The sequence below is a fragment of the Ammodytes marinus genome (assembly GCF_949987685.1).
Source record: "Ammodytes marinus genome assembly, chromosome: 12".
NCBI lineage: Eukaryota > Metazoa > Chordata > Actinopteri > Uranoscopiformes > Ammodytidae > Ammodytes > Ammodytes marinus.
In genome coordinates this window covers 8,592,797-8,609,291 of record NC_137216.1, presented here as the reverse complement: position 1 = coordinate 8,609,291, position 16,495 = coordinate 8,592,797, and the positions used below count along the sequence as shown (strand labels likewise).

At 38.6% G+C, this 16,495-nt stretch overlaps 1 protein-coding gene across 4 annotated transcripts in view; it reads left to right on the top strand.

Annotated features, from left to right (window-relative positions):
- tns1b (tensin 1b) overlaps positions 1–16,495 on the top strand; it is a gene marked incomplete at its 5' end in the record, with an annotated part of 174,492 nt that overhangs the window by 56,953 nt on the left and 101,044 nt on the right. For all 4 annotated transcript variants that reach the window (XM_080038119.1, XM_080038122.1, XM_080038118.1 and 1 more), the window contains one exon: positions 7,954–7,991. In XM_080038119.1, coding sequence (XP_079894245.1) covers positions 7,954–7,991 — 38 coding nt within the window. The remainder of the gene's footprint in view (positions 1–7,953; positions 7,992–16,495) is intronic.

The following is a 16,495-nucleotide window of genomic DNA, read 5'->3' as shown; positions in this document are numbered from 1 at the left end:
AATCATAAAATTAATAATGTATTAAACATCTACAATACTATGACAACTGGGCAAAGTCAATCTACTCACAAATATCATTAGGTATTTTTTAAGGCTCCATTTTGGCAACTAAATGGATTTTGTGTTCAGAATATGTTCATCAAAGTCAATTACTGTCTCTTCCATATGTCAAATGTGATGCAATTATTTCTGTTAATAGTAAGCAAATGTAATCCTCTCTGGGAAGCTGTGCATACTCACCAGATCAGTATAGATTTGTATTGCAAATATTTGATTTTAAAATATAAGTTTGCGTGGCAGCCCAATAGCTCTTCATGACTCCCACCTGTAGCTTCTGTTACAGCCACCAGGAGGCAGCAGAGTCCTTTCTGTTTGATGGGACACCTTTATCCATCTGCACAACTACATCTGCTGCTGACTTCAATAACAAATCTCCAATATACTTTCAGCACAAACCTGAAACCTTTGGGCACATTGTGCTATCCACATGTTTGTTTGATTTCCATGTTAATTCGCTGTGTTTTCGGTGGCAGCGGTTTGAATCGAGGGAAGCAGCTGTTCCAACCAAACAATGTCAGACTAACACACACACACACACACACACACACACACACACACACACACACACACACACACACACGCAAAAGTAGAAGGCAAGTAAACAAACAGGAGTCATGTTTTGTCAGGTCGAAGCGAACGAGTGACACACAGAGTACACAAATGGATCGCATGGGAACTTGCGGTCAGGATTTATTCTGTTGTCCTGCAGTGGCTTATGGGGGAATCTCCCGTGTTGGAGAAAAATCCTCAGCAGCTGGATGAAGGTGGGGCTTCTTCTTACCCACAGTAACACAACACTGCCAGGGCCTTTAGCTTGGGAAGATGTGTGGGGGCGGAACCATGACACTCTTGTACCAGTCAAATGATGTGTAGTGAGTGTCTATGATGAGTAACATTGATACTATACAGAAACTATATGCAAACGGAAATGATGTACGTGTTGATTTAAATACAGCGCGGGTAAATGGAATCGGATCACAAGTAGACACAGAAGTCACATTTGAAAATACAAGTGGGAACACACGGACTGAGAGCTGGCCACTTGTAACCAGATTACCAAAATCAAATGTTAATCCCAGGTGGAAACAGGGTCTAAGAGAGAAAGAGAGAGCTCACATCAACACACGACAGGGTATCAAAACAAGTGTGTAGGTTGTCAGCCCACTTTAATATGGCTGCTTTTGTGAGATGATATTACATGACTTGGAAACTGCTGAGGCACTATACATACTAAATCTTAAACCCAGTGCATATCTATATCCACCCACTTCTGTGGTTATTCTGGAGTGTGAATAGAACTGCTTTGTTCCTAACCTCCACTTGAACCCTTTCAATCGTATTGATTTGCATTAAAGCTTTGCAGCGCCTCTCAGAAGCAAAACTCAGTCAAACATGAACACATACTGCCGCAATCACCACAGTCTTCTCTGTTCACCCATATGTGTGTGTGCGTGTTCCAATATCCATACTTTCCTGCAATTTAGTATGGCAGAAAAAGATTTAGGATGTCACAATACAAATTCAGTATGCTGAAAAATACTCGGATATTCTACTACATCGGGCTGCAATTTTTTAGTGTTAAAACCAGCATGCTTTGTTGGCATTTCTGACCTGCAATCTTCTGCACAGCGGAAGTTGGGTCACATCGAAATAGCCTCTGTGTGAAATGAAACCAGGGACGAGACGGATTTATATGCAAGAGGAAAGTTTAAGGCGCGATGTTATGACGGAATATTTAAGTATGTCTCAATTGTATGCAGTTAGCGTGTAGATGATGTACTTTTTAAGGACAGCTGCAGTTTGCACCTATAGTAAATGATGATCGCCCTTGTAGAGCTACAAATGTATCCCTTTATTAAAATGTCCACTTTATGACACATTTTAAGAGTCATTAGTCAGGAGTTGTCTTTATACAGTTGTATGTTAGTACACTGCATGCACACGTGTGGGTGCTCACGTGTTTTGCGATGTGTGCACGAGATGGAGAGAAACCTGGCAGTGCAGAGGGATGGAGAGAATGAGAGTGAGAGTGAGGGAGGGGGAGAGGGAGAGGAGGAAGAGGAAATTCTCCAGCCCTGCCCTCTGATTGTGTCCAGGGTTTGTAAGGAGGTCCAGCCCAGTCCGCTGGGAGCATGCACTCATTCCAAGGGACCAGGGGAAGGAAATAAGCCCCAGTCTCAGTCTCACACCCCCACCTCTATCACCCCCCCCCCCAACTCCCTCTATCCAAATGTTGTTCAGTATTGCCCTATATAGGACACAATGTCAGATTACTATTATTGTATTAAGAATCCCCATTAGTTATTACCGTAGTAACAAAAAAACATTCTTCCTGGACATTAAAAAGAAAACGATTTCACTTGTAGTCTGTGTTAAATGCAGTGGTATACAGTATGGTACAATACGACATTGCCCTATACATCACTGTTCTTTTTATGACATTTATAGGTAAAGGTATAGTGTGAAGCGTCCCATAAAGGCAGGTCTAGTGTTTAATTGTAATAGTCCTGGTCCTGTGTGTGTGCTAGCTGTGTGAGTATAAGTGTCTAGGTTAGGAAGATACAAAGGTTGTGTATACATAGATAGAAACTGGTGTTTCACACTCCTCCTCACCATCTCCTCATGTTGACCAGCTACAATCCCAGCTGACCCCCACTCTATGATTCACCCTTTCTAATGCACATATATTTTCTTACATATTCTTTCACTTTCCAGCATCTCTCTTCTCTTCCCTCATCTTCACTCCCTCCCTCCCTCCCTCCCTCCCTCGTTCCCTCCCTCCCTCCCTCCCCCACTCTGCTCTCTTCCTTCCCCTCCACCAGGAACTTTTCTGCTCTGTTTATCCTCCAAAGCTCTGACTTCCTAACAAGGTAAAAAGCCTAAGCCGACTTCTCTGGGCTCGGCGGCTCTTTCACACCCAATATGGAAGTCCTGCCTCTTCCCTTCTGGCCATGTTGTTTGCATGGGGACTCACGTGCTGTGAACGGGGCACTGGACACTGTCCTGATGGACAGGCATGCCTATAGACAAATATGTTTGAAATTCTATAAGGAGCATTCCATATGACAGTATTCAGTTTGTCACGAATACTTTGCACAGGCCAAAGACAGCTTTCTGAAAATCCCTTAACTCCAATTATGTATTTTTTTTAAAATCTCAGGTGAAAATAGGAACCAAACTATAAGTATATTGATAATTTTTATAATCAACAATATGTTTTAATTATTAATCGAAAATATGTTGTACCATGGTAAATGTTATATCTATCGTTTTGGACTGACGTCTGATAAAAAGTGAAGACGTCACCGTGGGCTCATGTAATGTAAACATTTTCTGATATTATATAAAGTAAAGGAATAATTAGCCATTCGATTAATCAAAAACAATCATGCATAAAAAATATTAATATTTAAATTAACAGTTGCAGTTCTAGTTGAAAGGCTGTATATCTATGTGCCTCTGTTGGCTGAGTAATGTATGCTGATGACACCACTGTTTTCTGTGCTGACACTCTGTGTAATGAGCTTACAGCTAACTTGAATGTTTCATTAAATGATGTGTTTAACTGGGTCAATGAGAACAAACTGGCTCTCAACACTGAAAAGACAAAATCTATTATGTTTGGCTCAAGATATATGCTGGCAAAAAAACCTCAGTTAAATGTAGTTATAGGTAGTACACCAATTCAACAAGTTAACAAGATAAAACTCTTAGGTCTTACCATTGTTGATTCACTGTCCTGGTCAGTTCATATTGACAACATTGTAGCAAAAATGGGTCGAGGGATTGGCATGACAAGAAAATGTTCATTGTATCTTACACCATCTATAATCAAACAAGTTATACATGCTCTGGTCTTGTCAAACCTTGAGTATTGTACAATTATCTGGTCATCGGTAAACAAAAAAGACTTTCATAAACTTCAGGTAGCTCAGAACAAAGCAGCCCGTTTGGCACTGAGCTGCTCCATTCACACTAACACTGATGTAATGCATTCTAGCCTTTCATGACTCACAGTAAAACAAAAGATCTCTCTTAATCTCTTGATGTTCCTAAGGTCAGTCATAACCACCAAAATACCTGCCTTCTTTGCAGAAGGTTTAGTTAGTGTGTCTGACACACACGGTCATAGCACTAGAGGTGCAAGTAATGGACATCTAGCTTTACCTAGACCAAGGTCCAATGTACTTAAAAATACTATAATGTACAGATCAATTTCATTATGGAATGAACTGCCAAAAAACATTACTTTTAGCATTAATAGCAAATACAACTTTAAAAAGTCTGCATCAAAACATCTGGTCCATATGTAATGTATACATTTTAAATGTTTCATTTCCTTTTGTAGATTTCTTATCTTTATTTTCTTTTGTTATATTTGTAATTATGATGTTTTTAAATCATAGTGTTGTGTAATATTGTTATTATTTGTCTATTTCGGTTTGACATAATGTCAAACAAGTGATTGTTGTCTATATTGTATGTTTCGGACCCCAGGAAGACTAGCTCTCACTCCGGTGTGTTGCTAATGGGGATCCTAATAAATCAAATCAAATCAAATCAAAGTTGCTCTGGAGATCTAAACCTCATTCAGAGTATGATGCTCCACACTGAGTATAATGTAATGTGTTCCATTGTTATTGGTCAACGTCCGGATAGCCTAAAGTGGGTCACGTCGTATTGAAAAACCTCCATTCGGTTTGACCTTGGGAACTGAAGAACTTTTGGAAGACTTGGAAATGTATGTGTATAGTAAGATTTAATGCTACTGACGTTTGAAAGTCTCTAATTACTGAGTCAAACTGACTCTCAATGTTACCCCCCCCAAGTGCAAATATAGTCCTGCTGCGTGTGCTTGAATAGAAATAGAACTGCTGCACCATGATGTAATTACACATTTGTCTCTATAAAGGACGCCTCTCACTTTTCCCTAGTTTTACTATGTATACACTCCTTGTCTACCAGTTTATATGAACCAAGAGCAATTCAGATGTTATGATCAGATGCTCATCTAACAGTGAGCAACATGTTGTACGCCTGATATAAGTTATTTAGCAATGATATCTTATAGTGACATTCCAATAAAGTAAATAATGTCCCTGTGAAAAAAGGAAAATGAAAATAAATGGTTCCCTGATAACAATAAAGGCCTTGTAGTGGTTGGTTGACCCTTAGCTGCTCGGAACACTTAACCTTCGACCCTGAAACGGGCTTAGAGCTATTCAACGTTAATAACAAGAAGAACAAAAAACAAACCAAGTCTATGGCCAAACTCATGTCTAGTAAAAAAAAGTAATGATATTGATTTAGCTAACCTAATAAACTCCTCAGAACGCTCAGTTGGCAGCATCTGGTCTGAATGGTTGCCTTCAAAATAACTTTGAAGATTGTATTTGTTTAGTTTGTTTTTTTGTGAGTGACTAACCCATTGTCTGTCTCCATTTACCTCTTGTCAAGTTTAACATTTAACTGTGCGTCCTTTTGTGAATTTGCATCGTCTCCATTTTGAGTCTTATTTTGTCGTTCCCATTGACTTAGAGGTGGTGTCATTGACTCTGGAGAATGCTTGTTGTCAAAATCACTTTTTGTCAAAATCCGTGAATATATCCTCACAATCCGCCACCTGTATCTACTGTGTGTGAGCTGAAGGAAAAAAAAACTGCTGGTAATACAAAGCCAAGGCTCTTTAAATGAGCATGTTGCTAGCTACGGTGGGCTCCCTTGTTTACATACCCGTTCTTTACTCACCCATTTACAGAGCCTAGGCTGTGCATTTACACCAACTGTTTTTCCCCTGATTTTGACAAAAAGTGATTTTGAAAACAAGCCTTCTCCAGAATTGCTAACACCACCTTTAAGCAATCACGACAATGCTATACAATTAGCTTCTTGTTCTGTTTGAACACATGTAATGTAGGGCTAAACGTTATTTTTGATGATGCACAGTAGATCATGTGGTTTTTCAGAACAAAGGGGTTTAAGGACTATGTTTGAGAAATATACGGCGTGGTTAAAGGAGGCACATGAGAGAGAACAGAGGGTTTAAGAAGCGTGCTGTTTATCTAAGGAAAGAAAAAAAATTACAGGGTTTGGAAAACATACAGCTCACGACATAACACAGTGTTAGCCTTCCATAGACAGACATTTATATTCTCACACAATGTGAGGACTGGCCACCTCCCAAATTCATATCAATGACCTGAAATCACAACAGAGGTTACACTCGCTTTGAAAAATGTGGCTGGAAGGCAGGAAGAATAACTCATTACATAAGGTGTAGCGTGTTCCTGTGAAAGCATACAGTCTTCTCCTTTATTTGGAAAAGCTTACGCCTCGGCATACCGAGCTGTGTTTTTCTTCTGCTGTCCTTTCCAGGGGATCCGACAATTTATGGAGCCGCTGGTCCAGGTGCTCTCCCCTATTGACCTCTATTTGTAGAGGCAGCGGGAGACTAGTGAGGGGGCTAGAGGGGCGGGAGGGAAGCAGCTAATAAACGTGTTGAAATTCTATAGTGGAACTTTGTCTTTTGTCTTTGTCTTCTCTAAAGCAGCTATATACAGTATGTTGTTTCATATAAACAATGGGTCACATGTCTTTTTCTTTGCAATTCGAGTTCCACAGAGCTTTTGAGCGTCTTTCAGCTCATTGTTTTAGTTTACGGAAATAATAATTGATAGGTTTTATATAGCGCTTTATTGCCTAGGCACTGAAAGACGCTTTACAGGGTTCCTGGTTCAATTCGTTCACACACAGTCATACCGCTGGTGGTAAACTACGAGAGTAGCCACAGCTGCCCTGGGGCAGACTGACGCAAGCGTGGCTGCCATTCAGCGCCAACGGCCCCTCCGACCACCACCTCAAACATACAGCAATCATACACATTCACACAAGGCAAGGTGGGTGAAGTGTCTTGCCCAAGGACACAACAACCATGACACAGGTGGCCGGGCGGGGATCGAACCTTGGATCGTTGGCCAACCCACTTAACCACCTGAGCCACAGCCGCCCCACTCGTTACTGTTTTGGTTGACTCTCACGGCTCTCATCAGCGTGGTTTCCTGCTGAAGCGAGCAGGGTCTTAATATTCTCCAATCCTTTGTCATCTAGCAAAGGTCAGAGTTGAACTTGGTTCATGAGGAAAGACCTTCAAAACTGAAGAAATGTCCGTCAACCCTAGCTGTAGTTTAGTGCTAATTCACAAATGTTTGCATGCTAAACTAAGATGGTGTACACATGGCACATACTGTATAAAGTGGTCCAAAGGTTGACAAAGAGAGAAAAAAACAGTATCTTTAATAATTCACAGTATTGAAAGTTGTTTAGTCTGGTCAACTAAAGGGGATGTAATGCTTTCTTTATTGTTTGCAGTTGAGTTTTGTCTATGGTGTCGATAAGCATCTCTATACAACATCTGTGCAGCTGTCTGTAAACGCTTTGTTTTGGTGTGGTGGATAAAAAATGTTTAAGCTTGTCATTCATCACATCAGTTTCAATAGAAAGACCCACATGTTACCATTTCACTATTATATATTGGACACAAAGGAACTCTACTTATCAGAATCTCGAATTTCATTGAACACAACAACATCTGATAAAGTGTGTGAGTTTTTAACAGAACAATGACTTTAGCTTCTGACTGGGAGCCAGTGTCCAGCTCCACTGAGCTAACATTGGGCGGCATTAGACCGCTAACAACAGATTATATTTGACTTTGACCACAGAACAAACAATCCCTGGAATCTGAATGGACCTTTTTGCTTTTTCACAGGTCCTTGACACCCACTCAATGTCATGATTCATACTGGACCACAGTGTTTTTTCATTTCTCCACAATGTTTGGGAGATTTTTATGAACTGTAAAGTTAATTTGATCTTTGTTTCTGTTTTCTCTAGTGTGCCGGATAGCTTGCCACAAGAAATGCGAAGTCAAGGTAAGATTATGATCCATTTAGTTTGACAAAAAAACAATCAAATGAAGGGGAGACACTGCAGATGAATAGGGTAACATATTTAATTAGTAGATATCATTGTAAAACTTTGTCAGTTGATAACTTACAATAAAACAATTATTTGTTGTATTAAAAAAATTAATCAGAAGTTAATTATGTGAACATTTTAATCATTTTTAAAAACATAGATGTTGGATAAAGCCAGAGTTTAAAGTCTTTACATCCTTTGTACAACATAGTATTGACCAACGTTTGGAAAGAACAGATTTTAGATACAGCCTTTTTCCATTTTATGAATAGAAAATACCTTGGTCTGGTCTTAAAAATGCATTTGCTGCATGTTTTCTAAGAACAAAAATGTATCATATATCATATAATGAACAACATATGAACTGTAAACACTACAAATAGAGCGCTACTAATGATTATGGAAAGTTAAGTTGTTGTAAGTGTTTCAGAAGTTGAGATTTCTGGTTTAAGGTAAAAGTCATGTTTGAAAGGTATTTGCAGATTTTCTTTATGTTAGTATGCATCAGATGAGTGTTGATCTAAGCATGGAAAGGAAATGGTCCTACATATTTTGAACCCTTATCAGGAGGAAATAATATGTTGTAGGTGGAGTCAGCTACTTTTCTGTGTGTGTGTGTGTGTGTGTGTGTGTGTGTGTGTGTGTGTGTGTGTGTGTGTGTCTGTCTGTGTGTGTGTGTGTGTGTGTGTGTGTGTGTCTGTCTGTCTGTGCGCATATATACATGAAGACGTTGGGGTAGGTGGAGTTTGGGGAGTTTATATTCTGCAAAAAAAATTCTAAAGAATGTCTAAACAAGTGCTCTTTGTACCGGAATATGTTTATGTTGGATAAAGCCTCGCGTCTTTGACATCGGCCCGTGTCTAAAAATAAGAGACCTCTGGATGGAGCTCGATTCATCTTGTTTTGGAAAGGCAAAGACCACGTCAAAGAAAAACGGGAGGGGGAAACAGATGAAGCTAAAGTTCCTGCACGGTTCTGTGTTTTCTGTGCACAAAGGTACAACTGCCATGAGAGGTTTACGGCACGATTTGCTCAAATAAGCACACGGAACACACACACACACACACACACACACACACACACACACACACACACACACACACACACACACACACACACACACACACACACACACACACACACACACACACACACACACACACACACACACACACATTTACAGTACACATGCACACCTATGTAGGCTATATACACACACCCTTCATCTGGTATCCATTATTGAAATGGGTGCTACTTAGTTGCCAGCTTTGCCCGATCCCTCTTTTTTTACTCACAGGAAATACCAGGGGTGCAGGGCAGACAGGCCACGCTAAGTGTGAGGTGGGGGGCTTTGGCCTGCAGCCTCGCAGAAAGGGCCTCAAGTGGAGAGTAATCAAACAAAATGGCTGGTGTATAAAGACCACAGCCGGTGCCACCTTTTGAATGAAAAGTTTATCTAATCATGGGAAGTGTTGAGATTTTTGTTTCTGAGACTTGTGCTTGAGCCCAACATTAATGGAGGATGAATGACATTGTATTTGTAGTGCACACAACATTGGAGAAAAAGACATTTCCACAATTCAAAAGTGACATCCCCTTCCAGAAACAATGTACTCACAGAAAAATGGTCATCTGTGCAATCAGATTTGCCACGTACGAGTGATTGAAGAGAATTTGTGGCATTCAAATGGATTTGCTCTTAAATGGGAACAAGTACGAGTCGTGTTCAGATCTGCCAGACTTCACAGTTGACCTATAATCATAACGCATAATAGCTGAATTCACTTAAAGTTTATATCTGATACCAAAACGTACTAAAAAAAAACTACATGACGTAGACTAACCTAATGCAAAAGCAATATCTTTATCATTCTTGTCATCACGATAATGGCTGCCAATTTCCCTAGAGTAGAGATTTGTATGATTATGATTTCAGCACACAAACGCATTCCTGTGGTTGTTTAGTAAAAATTCTCACACTCTAACAGCTGCTCCAGGCTGGTTACGCAGGTGGTCCTCCAGTATTTTCCTCTGAACTGTGTAACACCAACCTATTGTAGGCTGTAATATCAACCCTTCTGTGATCTCTTTAAAACCCTTTTCGTATTAGCTGTAGAAAGACATAATTTAGCGTCAATCGCATGTTAATCATCTTTTATTTCTGTCACAGCACAGCGGTGCGCTGATGACATGTCGTTGTTCCACTATGCTATTAAGATATTTTGACTTGAAGCTCCTCAGTGAAAAAAAATTCCTTTTAGCCTTTAGGGAAAACTGTGCACAAACGGAGCGGAACAGGCAGCATTATGTGCCTATTTAAGGGCTGTCCATTATGCATGTATATGTTGATGATATCTTGATGATGAATTTGAGGCATTCATCAGGCCGAAGTGAGCTAATTAGGACAGGTTTGTTCAGTTTAAAAGGGGTTCGGTGTCTTTTCAAACCCAAAATACTCCCTTAATTGTCCATCTTTGCCTCAGGCTATTTTTCCCACACCTCTTATATAACATTTTCTGTTGGTTTCTCAACCCCTCAGCCATACTTGACACCGATTTTTAGTTAGGTGTTGGGAATACAAATCATGACCGATCATAGGATTTATAGAGCTATCTTAATGAGCTTCCTACACAAAGGAAGCATGAACATATTTCACTATACGGAAATCCCACTACGCTTGGAACTAATATTTTCTTTTTTCATGTCCAGTAATCTGTTATAAAAACAGAGATTATCATTATTGTCTTTTCCGTCCCCTGTTAATTTGCTTGATCAGTTAAGCACAATGGATATTTTGTGTTTCCCTAAATCCATAAATCATGGGAGTTTGAATAGGCATAAGGTCTTCAATATAGGACTGCTATGACGCTCCATTCTCGCTCATAAGATTTCAGGAGTTTGAGGGTCATCTTTGTGGGAGGAGACCTTGAAGGAGACAGAGGACATGCACCCAGTGTCTATATATACAAAACTGAATCTTTCCATCTCCAACAAAAATCACAGCAGCATTTCCTTTTCTAAACATTTCAAACTAAAAATGTCATAGCTTGGGCAGGAAGCAATTTGCTGACAAGCCTGAGATGAAAAACAAGGGAGTTGCCACGACAGGGTCAAGCGTGATCACTATCTACACTGCAGTCCGGCCTGCAAGACAGTCCGCTACATTCTAATGAATTATCTATCTATATATAAATATAAAAACAGATAAAGCTTTTTCTATGTAATGTTACTCATATATGATCTTTTATTTTAGGAATCCAAACTCCTGATAATAACTCTTAGCTGGGAAAGTTTTGCCAAGCACATTGTCAAGTCCCAAGATAAGACTAATATGGCTCGTTTTTAACCTGGCTACTGTAAACAAATGGTCAGGCTTGAGCGTTTGTGTGTGTGTGTGTGTGTGTGTGTGTGTGCGTGCGTGCGTGTGAATACTGTACATGCGTGTCCCGCACCCTTATGGTGTGTTTGTCTGACGACTGGCTGTGAAAAATGCTTTAAATCTTGTCAGTAAGATTTCGCCCCTGGGTGATGACAGGAAATAGCCACACACAGAGAGAGATAGAAATAGAATATTAGATCAGCCTGGAAGTCGAGGCGAGAGGGATTTCAAGGTGTGTTTTCCCACGTCCTCATATATTTACAATGCATACTTTGTCATATCTATCTTTTTACTTATTCTAAATTATAAAAAAAGTGTAATAACATAATAGCAGCCAAAGTGGAAGCTCCCACCATGCACTACCGTACAATAACAAATCATCGGGATTTTGATGAAAATTCTCTATCCTATATTTGTCAGTCCCCAATGCAGTCAAACATTTTTTCTTTCCCCTAAGTCTGATATAGAGTTTAAACATGCTGTCCAAAGTAGTATGCCTCTCAGTTGTGGCCTGTGGTCCAAGTTGTTTATGGCAGCAAACACTCATCCTTAGCCCCTTTTGAACCTCAGGCTTCTTGCTCAGACTTTCACTCTTTACTTAAAGGCTTTTAGCAAGCGAGACGACAACCTTATGATGTGATGTGATTTTTTTTTTTTTTTTTTTACAAATTTAAACTATGTAATTGTTCACTGTGCTATAATTGTAGCCCCTGTGATAATTTTGATCATGTTTGCTGGCATGGATCCTTTAAAAAATGTAACATAAAAAAAGTGGAATGTAGTGCCCGACTGATACCGGTATTATATTAGGCCGAAATTGATATACAATCAACATATTCATTAAATATAGGCTAACCTATATGTTTTACGTCTAAATACATTAGTATCAATAACAACTATATAATGACAGCAACAAACAAAACATTACTGAAGTTGAGATAATACATAAGCATCATGTATATAGAAATACAGCCTGTCAAACTTAAATACACTATTAACCATATTGCATTATAATAGACATTAGTGAAGTGGTGCGCGGTGTGGGAAAGTCACTTTAACCCTTGTCATACATTTATTGTATTTACTACAACTAATGACTCATTTATCTTTATCAATGTATTACTTATTTATGAGTTTTCTTTTGACCTGCCTGCAATGCATTGTTACTTTATCAGCCAACACAGTGCATCACGGTGTATTGATAAGCTTAAATCGTCAAGAAAAACCAGCCCGACTGATGCACACACACACACACACACAGTCAGACTCTAATGGCTTGGTAGCACTTAAAGGCAGGAGCAAGCTGAGCTGCTGAGTACGACCTATTGGATTTCCCTGATCCTTTGTTGCCTGTCGAGTGTGTTTTGAGAAGGAAACTAGCATATTCCAGCGTTAATGAGGAAGGGGGTCTGAGAAAGCAAACTGCAAGAACATGAACACACGCTCACTGCACTAGTTTTTCACTCTCCGCTCCGATATGATGAAGCGTTTGTTTTCATTTTTTTCCCCTGCTCCTGAACTCCTCAGAATGCCTGTTTTGAAAGTCTGGGTGAAAAATCTTGTGTGTCTTTGTGCTCGCTGGCCTCCCCCTTCTTGTTATTTCAGAGTTGTTATGTTGTGACCCCTTCAGTTCCTTTCATTGAGCGAGCAATCATGCCTCATGTTGGAGGTCAGGTGCTTGCAGGCCTGCTGATGGATATGTCCATATGTTGGCAATCGTGTTTGCCAATGGAAAAGCTGCATATTTCTCTTCCGCATTGCTAAATTAAATAATTACTTCTTAATAACTTAGCTTCTTTAGTCGATCTTCGTGCTTGACAAATGAGCGCTATTGAAATGATTTAGAAGTTTTCTTGGGAGCGTGTAACGTTTGTGATCGATTGCAGAAGCTCTCTCTTTTCCAGGAAGTTTCTGGATCAAACTACTTACAACGTGTTTAGAGAAGCATTCATTCTGGCACTGTGTGCATGTCAGTGCCAACCGCTCCCCGACATTTTTTAAATTTTTGAGCGATCACCTGGAGATTAAAAGTCTTCTGTGTGCCTGAAAATAAGGCAGACCATCTATCTCCTATTATTTATTGACCCCAAAGTCTGTAAAACATCCAAACACCTTTATCCACACGAATGAGGTTCCTTTCTGACATTTGCCTTTCCATCACCTGTTGAACACAGCTTGGATTTGGTGACTGTGGAAGGTAACAGTAAAGCTGTCTAGTCCCCAGGAGCTTCAGGCTCAAAAGCAGGTAACTTGTTTAAACACACCCTGCTCCAACTGCAAGACTGCAGGCATACAGTGTATGTTCTTGAACCAAAAAGTGAATCCCATCCAGATCAGTTCTGTTGTGAATGCAGAACTTTAAACATTGGAAGATAATTTTGGCTGATTGGTTGATCGTTTTCCTTCATCTTCTTGTCTCTAGCCCTAACTCTTGTATCAGACAACATTGAAATGCCCTTCATAGTCTCTAAGACCTCAATACTTTGTCTCTGGTTTTGTCCAACCAACTACAACAGAAATAGATTGAATGTAGTTTGAGGGACATTAAGGTCAGTCGTTCGGTCCTACACTTTGGTCCAGGTTGAAACATAAAGGCTATTATGAGGTTGGCATTTATAGTGTTTACCAACTATCTCCAACGTAATTGGATAGACTGCAATAAAGTTTGGTACACACATTTGTGTTCCTGTCAGGATAATGCTTGAAGATTATACCTTGAAGGGGCTTTCCCTTCACTTTCCATCAAGCTCCATCATCGGGTCAAGTTTGCCCTCAACTTTCTTGTGGTTCATGACCAAATACCTTTTAAAAAACATTAACTTAACCCTTGGGTATCCTTAACTTTTACTACGCCTTGGTTACCTTAGAGGACAAAAACGTCCTCTCCCTATAAACTGCCATAAAAACATTATACAGTAATATTTTTTTCTACTTTTTTTTTTACAAACCTTTTATCCCACTTGACCTCATCACATACATATCAAATATTCATGCATTTGTAATTGCTTTTAACCCTTTACATGCAAGCTTATGTGATGACGTGAACCATTTTTATTTAATAAAAACACAATAATTGAAAAATTTCTCATATAATAGATGCAAAGTGGATTTTTTTGAGTGGGATAATTAGACTCTAGGATATGTTAATGATTTGCAATAAAACTGCTTTTGATACATGTTTAGTATTTGTGCAGTCACAGATGCAAATAAATACTCCCTCTCGTGACCTTAGAGGACAAAAACGTCCTCTCCCTATAAACTGCCATAAAAACATTATACAGTAATATTTTTTTCTACTTTTTTTTTTACAAACCTTTTATCCCACTTGACCTCATCACATACATATCAAATATTAATTCATTTGTAATTGCTTTTAACCCTTTACATGCAAGCTTATGTGATGACGTGAGCCATTTTTATTTAAAAAAAAACACAATAATTGAAAAATGTCTCATATAATAGATGCAAAGTGGATTTTTTTGAGTGGGATAATTAGACTCTAGGATATGTTAATGATTTGCAATAAAACTGCTTTTGATACATGTTTAGTATTTGTGCAGTCACAGATGCAAATAAATACTCCCTCTCGTGACCTTAGAGGACAAAAACGTCCTCTCCCTATAAACTGCCATAAAAACATTATACAGTAATATTTTTTTCTACTTTTTTTTTTACAAACCTTTTATCCCACTTGACCTCATCACATACATATCAAATATTAATTCATTTGTAATTGCTTTTAACCCTTTACATGCAAGCTTATGTGATGACGTGAGCCATTTTTATTTAAAAAAAAACACAATAATTGAAAAATGTCTCATATAATAGATGCAAAGTGGATTTTTTTGAGTGGGATAATTAGACTCTAGGATATGTTAATGATTTGCAATAAAACTGCTTTTGATACATGTTTAGTATTTGTGCAGTCACAGATGCAAATAAATACTCCCTCTCGTGACCTTAGAGGACAAAAACGTCCTCTTCCTATAAACTGCCATAAAAACATTATACAGTAATATTTTTTTCTACTTTTTTTTGCAAACCTTTTATCCCACTTGACCTCATCACATACATATCAAATATTAATTCATTTGTAATTGCTTTTAACCCTTTACATGCAAGCTTATGTGATGACATGAGCCATTTTTATTTAAAAAAAACACAATAATTGAAAAATGTCTCATATAATAGATGCAAAGTGGATTTTTTTGAGTGGGATAATTAGACTCTAGGATATGTTAATGATTTGCAATAAAACTGCTTTTGATACATGTTTAGTATTTGTGCAGTCACAGATGCAAATAAATACTCACACTCGTCCTCTCCCTATAAACTGCCCTAAACACATTATACAGTAATATTTTTTTCTACTTTTTTTTTGAAAACCTTTTATCCCACTTGACCTCTTTACATATATATCAAATATTCATTCATTGTTAGTTGCTTTTGACCTTTTAATTCCAGTTTCTTTGATGATGTCAACAAAGTAACAAAGTGAACCTGCAGCCACCTGAAAACCCACAAATTGCACATTACAGCTGCACACATATGCATGTGCACAAAGACACACACACATACACACACACAGTAATTTCACAACACACACACAGACACAACCCTAAGGTATCCATATGGATCCACACTTTCCATTAATTTCTCATATTTCTTATGTTTAGGCCTGTAACTCTAAAAAAGTACAAAAATGGTTTTAGGGAGCATATTTGATCCTCAAAAAAAACTGGAGGAAATAAATGATTGAGCTAGATAGGGCTAAAAAAGCAATTTTGGTGTCTTAAGTGTTGGATTATTGCCTGATATCATCAAATTTACATGTGTTTGTCATCATGGCTATGGTTTGAAAAAATAAAGTTTAAATTGGGCCATTTTTTCCATACACGTTTGAGTTTGTAAAGTTTGGCTGTGTGTACACAAACACACACACTATATTTTCTCAATACACACATATGCACCACACACTAACATCTCTACCAACACACTCACACCATTTAGGTTGAATTTATTTTTTCTATTGCACTGTGGGGGCAGGACCGACAACCTGGAAATTTGCTTGTAATTCAA